This window comes from Hypanus sabinus, chromosome 1, assembly GCF_030144855.1.
Source record: "Hypanus sabinus isolate sHypSab1 chromosome 1, sHypSab1.hap1, whole genome shotgun sequence".
Taxonomy (NCBI): domain Eukaryota; kingdom Metazoa; phylum Chordata; class Chondrichthyes; order Myliobatiformes; family Dasyatidae; genus Hypanus; species Hypanus sabinus.
In genome coordinates, this window is record NC_082706.1 from 35,258,829 (window position 1) to 35,273,521 (window position 14,693).

Consider the following 14,693-nt stretch of genomic DNA (forward strand, 5'->3'; position numbering starts at 1 on the left):
AGAGCCCTTTGTTCTATTGCACTCCTCGGTGCCCAACCACTCACTGGGTAAGTCCTACCCTGGCTGGTCCTCCCAAAGTGCAAGACCGCACACATGTCTGCATTAAATTCCACCTGTCACTTTTCAGCCTATTTTGCCAATGGTCCGGATCCTTCTGCAAGCTTTTATAGCCTCCATCTGTCCACTACACTCCCAATCTTGGTGTCATCTGCAAATTTGCTGATCCAGTTAATCACATTACCATCCAGATCGTTCATGTAGATGATAAACAACAACAGACCCAGCACCTATCCCTGCAGCACACCACTAGTCACAGACCTCCGGTCAAAGAGGCAATCCGCTACCACCACTCTCTGGCTTCTCCCACAAAGCCAGTATCTGAATGTCAATCGATTCAATCTTCTTAACAAATCCTACCCCCCCCCCCCCCCCCCCGATTTGGGACTGTCTCAAATGCTTTACTGAAATCCATGCAGACAACATCCCCTGCCTTACCTTCATCAACTTTTCTGGTAACTTCTCCAAAAACTCCTTAAGATTGGTTAGTCATGACTGTGCTGGCTATCGTCTAATCAGTCCCTGTCTATCCAGCTAGTTATATGTCTGGTCCCTTAGAATACCTTCCAATAACTTTCCCACGACTGGTATCAGGCTCACCGGCCTTTAATTTCCTGGTTTATTTTTTGGAGCCTTTCTTAAACAGTGGAATGACATTAGCTATCTTCCAATCCCTCAAATATCTCTGCCACAGCTCCAACAATTTCTGCACTTGCCTCCCTCAGAGACCGATGGAACACCTTGTCAAGCCCTGGGGATTTGTCCACCCTGATTGTCTCAAGGCAGCAAACACCTCCTCCTCTGTAATCTATATCATATCCATGAACTCAATGCTGCTTTGCCTCATTTTTATAACAGCGTCAGTCTCCCAATGCAAAGAATTTCATTTAAGATCTCCCCATCTCCTTTGGCTCCACACAGGGACACCATTCTGATCTTCCAGTTGACCGGTTTTTTCACTTGCAATCCTTCTGCTCTTAACATATCACCGGAAGCCTTTAAGCTTCTCCTTCACCTTGTCTGCTAGACCAAACTCGTGCCTCCTTTCGACCCTCCAGATTTCTCTCTTAAGCGTTCTTTTGCATTTCTTATACTCAAGTATCTCATTTCATCCCACCTGCCTATACCCGCTATGCACCTCCTTTTTCTCCTTGACCAGGGTCTCGATATGTCTCAAAGACCAAGGTTCTAGAAACCTGTCATCCTTGCCCTTTATTCTGACGGGCAAATGCAAGCTTTGTACTCTCAAAATTTCACTTTTGAAGGCCTGCAACTTACCAAGCACACCGTTGCCAGAAAACAGCCTGAACCAATCCACTCTTGCAGGATCCTTTCTGCTACCATCAAAATTGCCCCTTTTTCCAATTTGGAATCTCAGCCCATGGACCAGACCCATCTTTTTGCATATTTACTTGAAACTAATGGCAAAATGTTTCCCTACACAAACTTCTGTCATTTGTCCTGACTCATTTCCTAACTGGAGATCACACTCTCTCATTGGGATTTCTCTATACTGATTAAGGAAACTTTCCTGAACACACTTGACAAATTTTATCCCATCTAGTCCTTTCATAGTAGCTGAGCCACACGTGAAGGCCAGGAGCTGGATTTGGTTGTCAGGGGTTGTTTGAGGTGTGCGCCATTGGAAGCATTTAATGGGTAGTGGGAGCTTGTCCCCATTGCCATCCCCAGCTACAACAACCTTAAGGAACCAGATGAAGCTCGTCAGCTGCAGTAGGCAGGTCATCTAGGAGAAGGAAAATTCTGATTTCAAACCTCCGCTGCCTTCCCCTCATGGGGAAGGCTTCGAGAGTAAACACCGAGGGAAAAATCCGGAGCTGGAGTCCCTAAGGTTGTTCTACATTGAGTTTTATGTTGACTGGCAACTCCTGTAATGCTGCTGGTACCAAACTGTATTGGTCTCTGCCATTTCTTTGGGTTCACCTGATGTGTGGAGAGGGGGAGCTTGCTACATGGGCAACAAATTACTCACGGTATTGTACTGCCCAGGCTATCTAGACAGCTAGGATGCAACATCCATGGTCAACTCTGACCAACGGAGTACTTTTCATTTCCATATTATGAGATAAACTTTTTTTTTGCATCTTACTCAGGTCGCTGTGGAAACACGTGCTATTATAGCATGGTTAGAAAAAATCCCTTTTGTACTTGGAGCCAACATCCTCGGAGGCGAGCAGGTGGTGACGTTTCCATTCAACATGGCAGTACCCGAAGAGGAACCAGAAGAGATGTTGCGAAGAGAAGAGATGATGCGAAGAGCACAGATGTTAGACTATTATGAGGAAAGTGAAAAACTCAAATACATGGATACACCTGATGACCCAGTATTCCATTGGCTGGCTACCTCTTACGCTTCTGCAAATCTTGACATGGTTGAAACATATCAAGGCAAATGCCACTCTGATGACTTCACTAAAGGTTCTGGGTTCATCAATGGTGGGGCATGGCGTCCATCTGTTGGCAGTAAGTATAATCGTACCCTACAGGAAAATCATGGTACCAGAAAAAGTTTCAGTTCTGGAAGTTAACTGCTCTCGCAACAAGTCACTCCAAGGACGGTTAAGACTTTTCCTTAGTAAATGAAGGGAGAAATTTTGTATCTAGTCCAATGTAGGGTAAATAATCACTATGAATAAAGAGAGAGGACATTCACTTCATCTTTTAGATTTTAATAGGTACATTTAATGTCAGAGAAATGTATACAATATACATCCTGAAATTCTTTTTCTTCGCAAACATCCACGAAAACAGACGAGTGCCCCAAAGAATGAATGACAGTTAAATGTTAGAAGCCCAAAGCCCCCCCATCCCACACACAAGCAGTAGCAAGGAAACTCATGCCTCCCCCCCACCAGCAAAAAAGCATCAGTGCCCTCCGGCGAGCACTCAAGAGAGCAGCTAGCATCAGTAAGGACACAGACTCGCAGTACTCCCAAAACTACTCGTTCACCCAGTAATTTGACATACCGCAGGCCTTCTCCTTCCTGTTTCACAGCAGGAAATTTTTCATTTTTAAACTGATGGAGCAAAACACTCGTTTACCAAGCTTTTAAAGTATAATTTGTTGTTAAAGGTCGAATGCGGCAGCAGCTCACAACTTTCAATGCACTGTGCTGACTATTTTCACGTGCTTGCCACGTTTTCAATGAGGAGTTGGTAACTTTGGTCGAAAATGCAGACTATTATAGAATGACAAGCACATTAAGCAGAAATATTATAAGACTGATATGAGGAAAGGGACATTTCAGGGTGTCTAGTGATTGGGTCACTGTTTAATGACCAGGAAACTCCATCAATGCTAGACCATCCCACATTGATTAGATTGATGCAGAAAGATAAATACTTTGAAAATTTCAAGTTAAACTAATATAGAAAATTAAATTTACCCATCTAATTCCAAAATCCTTTTATTAAACCCAATTTCTAAAATACGTTCTAATAATTGTAGATGTAGATTTTATAATGATATTCATTTCTGTCTTTTCATATTGCACCTATACTTTTAACAAAATATAGCACATCCATCTTCAGTGTCCAGCTCCTTGTTGATGAATCACCCTATAATTTTACACTTGGAAGGAATCAGAATTGTTTTTGTCCTGCCCTTCTTTAACAGCTATTAATGACAACCTACAGTCAATATTTCAGAGCTGCATGTAATCGATATGCAGAAGTCAAGAGGTTGCAACTACCTTTCACAAAGCTCTGACGTAGGACTTGTTTCAATGCTAGTTTTGTGCAATGGAAAGACTAGACAATTGGCTTTACAAGAACACTAGCCTTATACCTCGAAAACCTGTTTCATTTCCTCGAGGTGGAGGGATAATGGTGTGTTCGCCCCCCGGTGGTTGCAAGAAGTAAATCTGGTAGTCTCGAACCTGAGAGGACATAGCCCCACAGTATAAAACTGAATAAAACTCAGTAAAATCTGGAAATTCCAGAGGCCATCTGCCTCATAAAAAAATCTTTGGGAGAACATTTTGCAAAATTTGTGATAGGCTATTTAAATCATCAACAGTTCTACAAGCAAAGTTAATCGTTTAAATGTTAAAATGTACTAATGTGCAATTGATAAATTCCAATTCAGCAAAAGCTGTTACAATTGCTCCTAACAGAACTTTGTGTCATTTGGTGCTATAAATGTCTAAAAACAATTTAGCTCTGCTGTTTGGTGGCAATAGTGTGTAATGTCTTTGGACGCATTCTGATGGTGAGAGATCCGGTCCTGAAAAGTCTTCTTTTCCACAGCTATGAATGATTTCTGCTATCTGCACACCAACTGCTTCCAACTCTCCATTTATGTTGGCTGTGATAAATTCCCTCATGAGTCTGAGCTGTCAAAGGAATGGGAGAAGAACCAGGAGGCACTGCTCCACTTTATGGAACAGGTAATGGAAAACTACTAATGTTGAATGCAACATTGAACCATTTCCAGTAAGATAGCTTTCACAAGTCCAAAACATGCTGACTGGCTGAATCAAATTATTGCTCAATTTATTTGCTGAATTCCACTTGTACACCGTGCCCTTAATATTTCATTACAGCATTCATTTGCATGATTTGAGCCTTGTTAATCTTCTTAGATTGAATCTCCTCTCACTTTCCAGGATTATGTTCCCTCTGCCCGTGTTCTCTCATCATATCACCTCATCAACATCATTCCATGGCTTAAAACTACTCTCCTTAAAAGTGATTGAATAGGAAGGCAAATGGTATGCTTGCCTTCATTGGAGTCATAGAGAAGTACAGCAGAGAAACAGGCCCTTTGGCCCATCTAGTCTGTGCCAAACTATTTAAACTGCCTGGTCTGATTGACCTGCACCCAGACCACAGTTCTGAAATCAAGCTCGCATACACCACTTGCACTGGGAGCTCATTCCACACACTCATGACTCTCTGAGTGAAGGTGCTTACTCTCACATTCCTCCTTAAACTTTTCACCTTTAACCCATGACTTCTAGTTGTAGTCCAACATTTCAGTGGAAAAAGCCTGCTTTCATTTTCCCTATCTATACCCCTCATAATTTAGTATATCTCTATCAAATCTCCCCTCAATCTTCTACATTCCAAGGAGTAAAGTTCTAACCTATTCAATCCTCCCTTATAACTCAGGTCCACCAGCCCTAGAAATGATCATGTACATTTTCTCTGTACTCTTTAAACCTTATTTACATCTTTCCTGTAGATAGGTGACCAAAACTTCAAATTAGGCCTCACTGATGTCTTATGCAAATTCAACATAACATCCCATCTCCTGTACTCTATACTTTGATTTATGAAGACCAATGTGCCAAAGGTTTTTCTTTATCTACCTGAAACTCAATTTTCAAAGAATTACGGACCTTCATTACCAAACCCTTTGCTCCACTGCACTCCTCAGTGCCCTACACTTACTGCATAAGACCTACCCTGGTTGGTCCCACTGAAGTGCAACACCCCGCACTTGTCTGCATTAAATTCCATCTGCCATTTTTCAGCTGGTCCAGATCCGTCCAAAAGCCACGACAGGATTCTTCACTGTCCACTACACCAGTCTTGGTGTCATCCACAAATTTGCCGATCCAGTTAACCACATTATCATCCAGATTGTTGCTATAGATGATAGATTACAATGGACCCAGCACCAATCCCTGCAGCACTCCTCTAGTTACAGACCCCCACTCACAGGCTACCACTCTCTGGCTTCTCCCACAAAGTCAATGTTTAATCCAGTTTACTACCTCATCTTCTTCCTCCCATGCCGGATCGTGTCAAATGTCTTTCTAAAGTCCATATAGACAACATCCACTGCCTTGCCTTCATCAACTTTCCTGGTAACTCCTCTGTAAGATTGGTTAGACATGACCACCACACACAAAGCTATGCTGACTACTCCTAAACAATCCCTGTCTATCCAAGTACTCATATATTCAGTCCTTCAGGATACCTTCCAATATTTATTCCGAAAGGCACATACAAGCTTTGTATTGTACTCTCAAAATTTCACTTTTGAAGGCCTCCCACTTACCAAGTACACCTTTTGCCAGAAAGCAGCCTGTCCCAATCCTTTCTGATACCATCAAAGTTGGGCTTCTTCCAATTTAGAATTGCAACCATATTTACTTTGCATCGAATGATCATTATCAACACCATTAGTTTCAAAGTGTTCTTCTACACAATCTTCTGTCACCTGCTCTGTGTCATTCCCTAATAGGAGATCAAGTAACACACACTCTTTCGTAGGGACTTCTACATACTGATTAAGGAAACATTTGACAAACCATTCCATCTAGGCCGTTTACAGTATGGGGAGTCCCATACTGTATCATATGTGGAAAGTTAAAATGACTTACTATAACAACCCGTTTCTTGCAGGAGTCTGCGATCTCTCTACAAATTTGTTCCTCTAAATCCTGCAGACTATTAGGTGGTTTGCAATATAGTCCCATTAATGTGGTCATAATTTTCTTATTCCTCAGTTCGACCCATAAAGCCTCACTAGACGAGCCCTCTAGTCTGAACACTACCAAGGAATTTTCCCTGGCTAGTAATCTCTCCCACACTATTGCATCTGAAACAACGGAACTCTGGAATATTAAGCTGCCAGTCCTGCCCCTCCTGTCTCTCTAATGGCTACAATATCATAATTCCATGTATTGATCAATGCCCTGTACTCATCTGTCTTTCCTACAATACTTATTGCATTATTTGGGGCATGGAGTATAAATGTTCAGAATTGGTGTTGAAGTTGTATAAAAAGAATAAACCTTGGCTGGACGGGTCTGGTCATCACACCATAGGAAAGATGTGGAAACTTTGGAGTGGATGCAGAAGAGGTTCACCAGGGTGCTGAGCAAAAAAACCATAGAACTCAGTGTACCAGGCAAAACCAGTGGAGGTAAAAACATAATTGATATTTCAGATCCTGATATAGAGCCTTGACCTAAATTTCTTTCCTCCAGATTCCAGCATCTGGAGTTTTGTATCTCTGCCAGGCTTTTGCCTGGATTGGAACGTATTAGCTATAAGGAGAGGTTGGACAAACTCATTTTTGCCGGAGCTTTGGAAGCTGAGAGATGACCTAACAGAAGTATATAAAAATTATGAGAGGCATCGATAGGGTAGAAAAGCTTCCCTCCCCCCAAAGCAAAAAGGTCGAACATTAGTGGGCAAAGGCTCAGACGAAAAAGAGATGTGTAAGACAAGTTGGTGTAGTTGAAAATAGGAGGTGTCTGTTAAAGAAAACAGCAGAATATAGTCAAGTTACAGGTATGGGCAGAGAAACAGAAGGTGGGACTTACTCTGAGCAAGTATGAGGTGTTCTTTAGGAAGTTAAAGTTATGTGGAAAGAATAGTTAATTGCAGAACCCTTAACAATATTGATGTAGAGTGTTCTGGGGTCTATGTCTATAGCTCACTGTCTATGGCCATGGAAGTAGATTGGGTGGTAAAGATGGTATGTTTGCCTTCATTCTTTGGAACACTGAATACAAGAATAAGGAAGTCATATCGCAGTTATAACAAAAACCTTTAGAGAGACTCCACGGGGTACTGCATGCAGTTCTGGTCATCTTGTTATAGGATGTAGGGATTAAGGTGAGGGTGTAGATTTACCAGGATGTTGCCTGGGCTAGAGGAGAAGTCAGACAAACCTAGAGCAGTAAGCAGAAATCTGATAGAAATTAGAACATAGAAAACAACAGCAAAGGAACAGTCCTTTTGGCCCACAATGCTGTGCCAAACCAGCTAAAAAAAGTACATTTTTAAAAACCCAAAACTAATCCCTCCTACTGACACAATGTCCATATCCCTCATCTTCATCACATTCATGTGGCTATCTGGTGGTGGCATCCGTCAGTCTCGAGAGACCATGGATTTGTGCCTGGAGTTTCCAGGGCACAGGCCTGGGCAGGGTTGTATGGGAGACCGGCAGTTGCCCAAGCTGCAGGCCTTCCCCTCTCCACGTCACCGATGTTGTCCAAGGGAAGGGCACTAGGACCCAAGCAACTTGGCACTGGCGACGTTGCAGAGCAATGTGTTGTTAAGTGCCTTGCTCAAAGACACAAACACGCTGCCTCAGCTGAGGCTCGAACCAGTGACCTTCAGGTTACTAGTCTGATGCCTTGTCCACTAGGCCAACACATATCTAAACATCTCATAAAAGCCTCTAATTATTTGCCTCTACCACCGTAGCTGGCAGTGCATTCTAGGCATCCACGACTGAGAGAAAAAAAAACCATCCCCTTTGACCCTTCACCCTCTCACTTTCAATGCATGCCCTCTGGTATTAGACATTTGTACTCTGGATAAAAGATACTCCCTCTCTATATCTATGCCACTCAAAATCTTACAAACCTCTATCAGATCTCCCCACAGAGAAAACTATCCAAGTTTGACCAGCCTCTTATGAAGCACATACCCTCTAAACAAGGCAGGATCCTGCAAACCTCTTCTGCACCCTCTCCAAAGCCTGAACATTTTTCCTGTAGTGGGGTGACTAGAAGTGTATACTGTACTCTAGATATGGCCTAACCAGAGTTTTATAAAGTTGCAACATAACCTATTGACTTTTTATCTTAATGCAATGACTAATAAAAAGCATTCCCTAAGTCTTTCTCACCATCCCATCAAGGAGCTATGAACTTGGAACCCAAGATCTCTCTGCTCAGCAACACCGTTCAGAGTCTTGCTCAGCCTTGCCCCTAACAGTCTCTTTGCATTTGCCCTATCAAGGTGCAACACCTCACAATAGATCATCCAATACTTCCTCCTCCTTAACCCCTAAATGCCCAAACGTATTGTGGCACTCAGCACGGATATCCTGGTCCTCATCTGCTGCTTGACCCTAACTTCTAAAGCTTTACATACTTTTCCTTTTTGACTAATTTCATTACCTCTCCGGACATCCAAGGTTCTCTTATCTTTCCATCCCCGTCCTTCCTTCTAACAGGAACACACCTTTCCTGTACTCTGTGCAATTGATCTTTAAACACCCTCCACATGTCTAATGTGGATTTGCCAGAAAAAAAAGGTGTTCCCAATTATCTTTCCTTAGTCCCTGCCTAATGTCCCTCATAATTTCCACAAGGACCATATCTCTCCTTATCTATAGCCATCCTGAAAGTTAAGGAGTTATGGTCACTGATTCCCAACTGCCCCCGGAGCACACTTAACAAATTCTGCCCCATCAAAACTTCTCTTCCCCTTTTCTGCCGGTCATTGGTGACAATATGCACCATGACCTCTGGCTGTTTACCCACCCCTTTGAGAATATACTGCACTTTCTTCAAGACGTCCTGGATCCTAGAACCCAGGAGGCAACACACCAACCTGGTGTCCTTTTTGTAGCCACAGAATTTCCTGTCCGTCCCCCTAACTATCAAGCCCTCTACCACTACTGCACTGTTTAACTTTACCCTTCTCTGACTTTTACCCTACCCCCAGCCCACAGCAGTATCCAAAGAGATATACTTGTTGCTGAGGTGAACAGGATAACACTATGAGAGGTAGAGAGTCAGAATCCTCTTCCCATGGTATAATGTCAGTATGTTAGAGGTATTTAAGATGAGAGACGGAAATTTAAAGATGACCAGATCAAGTTCTTGGAACTCCATCAAGACTACATCAAATGCACGGCCCTCATCAATAAGCTTCGGTACCTCTTCAAAAAAGATCTTTCAAATCAGTCAGTTATTGCTCTCCAAGAAAGGCATGCCAGTAGTCTTAGATTCATTCCTGACCTTCCAAGTCTAGATGAAGCCTTTTCCTCAGAACTTGTTAAAAAATGAAATCCCTGTTGATGAAATTAAACTCACAGGCCTGTAATTACCTAACTTATCTGTGCTGACTTGCTGAAAAATAGGTAAGATTTGCTAGCCACCTTTTTGAAGGTAACTTGGTACCATAATAAAGTGCCTGTCTGATTTTTGGCACCGTGCTTAGCACAAGAACAGATGTAAATTCACAGCCTAAAGATTAAATGGGAAAATATTCAATTACTTTCCATATTTGATGATTTTAAATTACTTACAAAATATTTTTAGTTTAAAAACTTTTAAGATTGTCTCGTAACTTGAGAAGTCTCAAGTCTTTTTATCAAAAACTGGCAAGATGTTCAGGAAGTCATGTCTCTGTGGTTTGTTGCCAAGCCCTTTCTTTATCTTGCTGGATCCCTTCTGGGTTCTGCAGATAAACATCTTTGACACATCCCATCTGGACTGGCTATACACAAACAAGCATGGGTTCAAACCAAGCCTACACTGGCCAAAAGAAAATTGAGTGTGTATGTGTATCTATACACATACACATGGCAATGATGGAGTACTGCAGGAGGGGTGTAGGGACACCAGGAAAGGTCATTTGATTAGTTCATTGATCATTACAGAGTGTCTCTCTGGTGCTTCCCTCTCCCTGCCCGCTTCCCACTCTTAGCCCGCAATAGAGACCCATATCAGAATCAGGTTTAGCATCACTCACATGTGTCAGGATTTTTTGCTGCAGCAGCTATACAGTGCAATACATAAAGTTACTACAGTACCATGCAGAAGTCTTAGGCACAAGACTTTTTCACAGTACAGCACTGTATGCATTCTTACGTGTATATACTTCACACAAAGAGCCAAAAGCTAAAATGCAAAAGAAAATCGCGTTAAAACCTTTGTTCCATTTTAGTTATGTAAAAGAATTACAGTAAAAGCTAACCTGAAGATTCAAGGAGACAAGGATCAAAATCTAATGCAGGGGGCGGGGTAGATTTAGAAGCAGTGCACCCATTCTAAACCTGTGACACTTCTGTGGGAAGAAAATTTTCAAATGCAGGGATGTGCATTGGGTACTAAAAGCTTGCTTATACAATATTCTGTTTCAGATACATCGCGGGATAAAAGGCCTGGTACGGGATTTGGATGGAAATGGGATTGCTAATGCCACAATATCAGTAGAAGGAGTAGATCATGATGTGATGACAGGTAGAATACCATTTAAAATACTTCCAGTGGATACAATTCACGATCTCCAGTAAGACTGTTAATAAATTAAGAGACAGGATAAAACATGTTACCAATGCCTCCTGAAAGAGCTGGGCAAGATCTGAGAAAACTGATTACAAATTTCAATTTCTTGGAATACAAGGAAAAAATGGAGTACAATTCAATTGGTGCTAAAAAAATAATCAACCAATGCTAAGAGAAGGAAACATTGGAGCTAGTCAAGTTAGCAATGAGGACTATTCAAAAAAGAGTAGCTGAAATCTGAAACTAACCAACCCCAAAAAACATGGATGTCGATTTTGGCAAATCAAAAAAGGATATTAAAGTATGAGAAACATGATTTGTTTCTCCAGAACTGATTTGGGGTGGGGGTGGGGGAGTTTGAATAGTATCTCAATGTTTCTACAAGAAACAAGAGCGAAAGGCAGATCCCATGTTAGTCCTAGCAGTATTCAAGTCTTGAACTACAAAGTTGTACAATTTAATCTCTTGATTTCATTTTCACCAAAAGAAATAGTAATAATTCAGTGAAACAAATTCCATCTGAAGAACTAAAACCTAGATTGAATCTTATTAGGATGCTAATTTTGTTATGTTAACTTAGATTGAATCTTTAGGATGCAATTTTTGTTATGTTAACTGTTCCTCCCCATATCTGACTTTAGTGTTTCAATCAACTGAGCTGGTTTTGCTTCTTTTTCTAGCAACTGATGGGGACTATTGGCGAATACTGAACCCTGGTGATTATCGAGTGACTGTGAAAGCAGTGGGTTACACAACCAGCATGCAGGTGTGTCATGTGGGATACGAGAATGAGGCAACGCAGTGCAACTTCAATCTGCGCAAATCCAACTGGCACAGAATTCAGGAAATCATGGAACAATATGGACGCGAGCCTATCAATATGATCCTGTCGCGAGGAAGGAGGGTAAAGAAGATACGCAAAATTCGAGTGCGTGCAGGATCTCGGATGGGTCACCGAAACCAGACACGGACTTCACAGTAGAGGATTTGCTCAGTTGTACATTTAGATTTAATTAGGAAATAAAGGGCTTTTTGTTTAGAAGCAGTGATGTCACTGATGGACTATCATAATACATCTGTAAAAATCATTACAGTTAAGTCTTGTCAGAAGTATAAATTGCTATAATTGATCAATGTGTGTATGGATCAAGTTTCAATCAGATTTAGTTTTGTGAGGAGATTAAACCCTTAAAACTGCCTTCAATCATTAGCATTATCAATAGTCATGTAATACTTTAAAAATGTAACTTTGCCTAGTTTCATCAGCAGAAAAGAACGGTCTCATTATCTAACTTAACATGGGTGCATCACGATAAAGTAGTTAAACATCTCCAGATCCTCTGGGATTATTGTAAACAGAACCAAACCAAACATGCTTATCCAACTCAGTACAGTAAAACTAACCTACAGTAACTTCTACACAAAGTAAGCCCAACATAAATATTCCAACTTTTAACATTCAGATGCCCTATTCCATCCAAGTGCTCAAAATCCCTTCTCAGTATAAATCAATAACAATTTTAGAAATCTGTACCAATTTTCCTTGAGGAAGGGTCATTGTAAGAGCAGAACTAAATCAATCCATGGGAAGCTAGAATTTTAAAATTTGTGGTCCAAGAGATTGGTACAGATTTCAGCTCGATAAGTGGTAAGATTAAACATTTAATAATTGTAGTGCCACAACTGATTTCTACCAGTTATAGGGGATATGGAAGTAACTGGTCAGATTATATTCTATTCACCATAAAAGCCAAAGAGTAACAAATGCTAGAAATTTAATTTGAAAAGCAATCCAATAAATGCTCTGCAGGTCATGAAGCATTTATGAACATAAAATCAGGGATAACGTTTCAGGCCAATAACTTGAAAACATACTTGGTTCTTACTTGTATCTGTAGAATCTATGCCAGGACTCAAGCGATGACCACAGGGCAGTTAATTTTTGATGTGCCAGGCAGTGAAATAAACCGAGCTATCACGTGGAATTAATTAGAAAATAATTAATTTAAACATCAAACAAGAATGATTACAGTCTCAGCACCACAAGATCCCCAGCCTGAGAGGTTTAATCAGACCTTGCTAGACATGCTCAGGACCATGCAAATCAGCAAGAAGAGCAGGTGGAGTCAACATATCTGGTTCACTGTTACAACTGCACACTAAATGAAGCTACTGGGTACATACCATATTATCTTATGTTTGGGTGCGAGGCGAGGTTGCCCATTGACCTTTGTTTTGGGATTAACGGGGGTGACTTATCACCAAAGCCTTATCTGAAGTATGTGTCTGATTTGAGAAGGCAGCTGAATTAGCTGAGGTTGCGGCGCCAAGCAGAATCGAGGGAATAAGAGGAGGTAGGATCAGAAAGTGAGGTTCTCCCAACTCTTGCTGGGAGATGGAGTCCTCATAAGGAATTTGGGGCTACCTGGGAAGCACAAGTTGGCTGACCACTGAGCGGCCACACCCTATGTGATGCAGAGTCAGATGCCAAAACTACCAGTTTTCTGGGAGACCAGAGGAAGGGAAGGAGCCTGTCAAGATTCTCTATCGGTACCACTTGTTGCCCCAGGACAGGTAGACCAAGAGCCACACTTGGAGCCTACACCTAGTAAGAGGAGTCTGCAAAAACACAGGGTGACTGCAGGGCCCACAGGAGGAAAAGCTGGGCCAGGCTGACTCGAAGGATGATTATCTGGATGTGTGGTATATGCTGCCCTTTGCTAACTCCCCATTGACTGAGGAAGAGACTCCAGGCTCTTCTCTCACTGAGTCAGGTGAAGTGGAGGGGGCTAGCCGTGGGCAGCCTGGGTTACAGCAGGACACTGAAGCAGAGGAAGTGGGGCCTGGACATAGGACAGAGGGCTCCAAGATGCAGGGGGACAAGAGTGATAGATCAAGGGAGGACATGGCAAGCAGACCGGAAGTATCCCCAGTAGCGTCTGAGACTGAAGAGTTAGGTGAGGAGGTACAGAGGTCTCAGAGAGTTGGGAGACCACCGGATAGGTTGGTCTATGTAGTGCCTGGGGAACAGGGCGTGATCTCTACTGTTTTGGGGAGTTATGTCACTGCTTTCTGCACTGGATTGGGCTTTGTGTTTTGCAGGAAGGGTTGGTGAATTATCTCAATGTCATGAGGGCATGACTTACTTCGGTGGGGGGGAGAATGTAAGGTTTCTCTGTAATGTTAACTGTTAAGGCTATTGAAATGACTTCTCCATAATGTTAGCTGATGAGGTAATGGTTTCTCTGTAGCAGCAATGTTCGGGTTATAACTAGAGATAACGGGTGACTATCCAATGGGGGAAATGTTACTGTTTCTTGTGTGTCTGAAAGCTGTTGGTTTTGCGGACTTTTGCCAGAAGGCGCGAGGGGAATGAAGAGGAGACGCGACTTGAGCGAGTCGGTGGGCTGCCTGACTTGGGGGGGGGGGGGAAGAAACACTCCCAGTGGGGTTCCGGTGGAGGAGATCGATGGCAGAAGGAGAACTGCTGGACTGCGTGAGCTCCAACTTTGTGTGCACATGACTGTTTAATAATTATTGGCGCCTTTTCTTTTATATTTTGTTTCTCTACTAACCATATTGTCAAAGTAAAGAGTTATAAAGTTTACTCGTTTAATCGCATAT

General features: G+C 42.1%; 1 protein-coding gene across 3 annotated transcripts in view; it reads left to right on the forward strand.

Moving 5' to 3' along the window:
- aebp1b (AE binding protein 1b) overlaps positions 1-14,690 on the forward strand; it is a 136,382-nt gene extending 121,692 nt beyond the window's left edge. For all 3 annotated transcript variants that reach the window (XM_059966947.1, XM_059966937.1, XM_059966956.1), the window contains 4 exons: positions 2,172-2,541; positions 4,327-4,466; positions 10,925-11,024; positions 11,750-14,690. In XM_059966947.1, the coding sequence (XP_059822930.1) occupies positions 2,172-2,541; positions 4,327-4,466; positions 10,925-11,024; positions 11,750-12,051 (912 nt within the window). In that variant the 3' untranslated portion in view covers positions 12,052-14,690. The remainder of the gene's footprint in view (positions 1-2,171; positions 2,542-4,326; positions 4,467-10,924; positions 11,025-11,749) is intronic.
- The last annotated feature ends 3 nt before the right edge of the window (positions 14,691-14,693 follow it).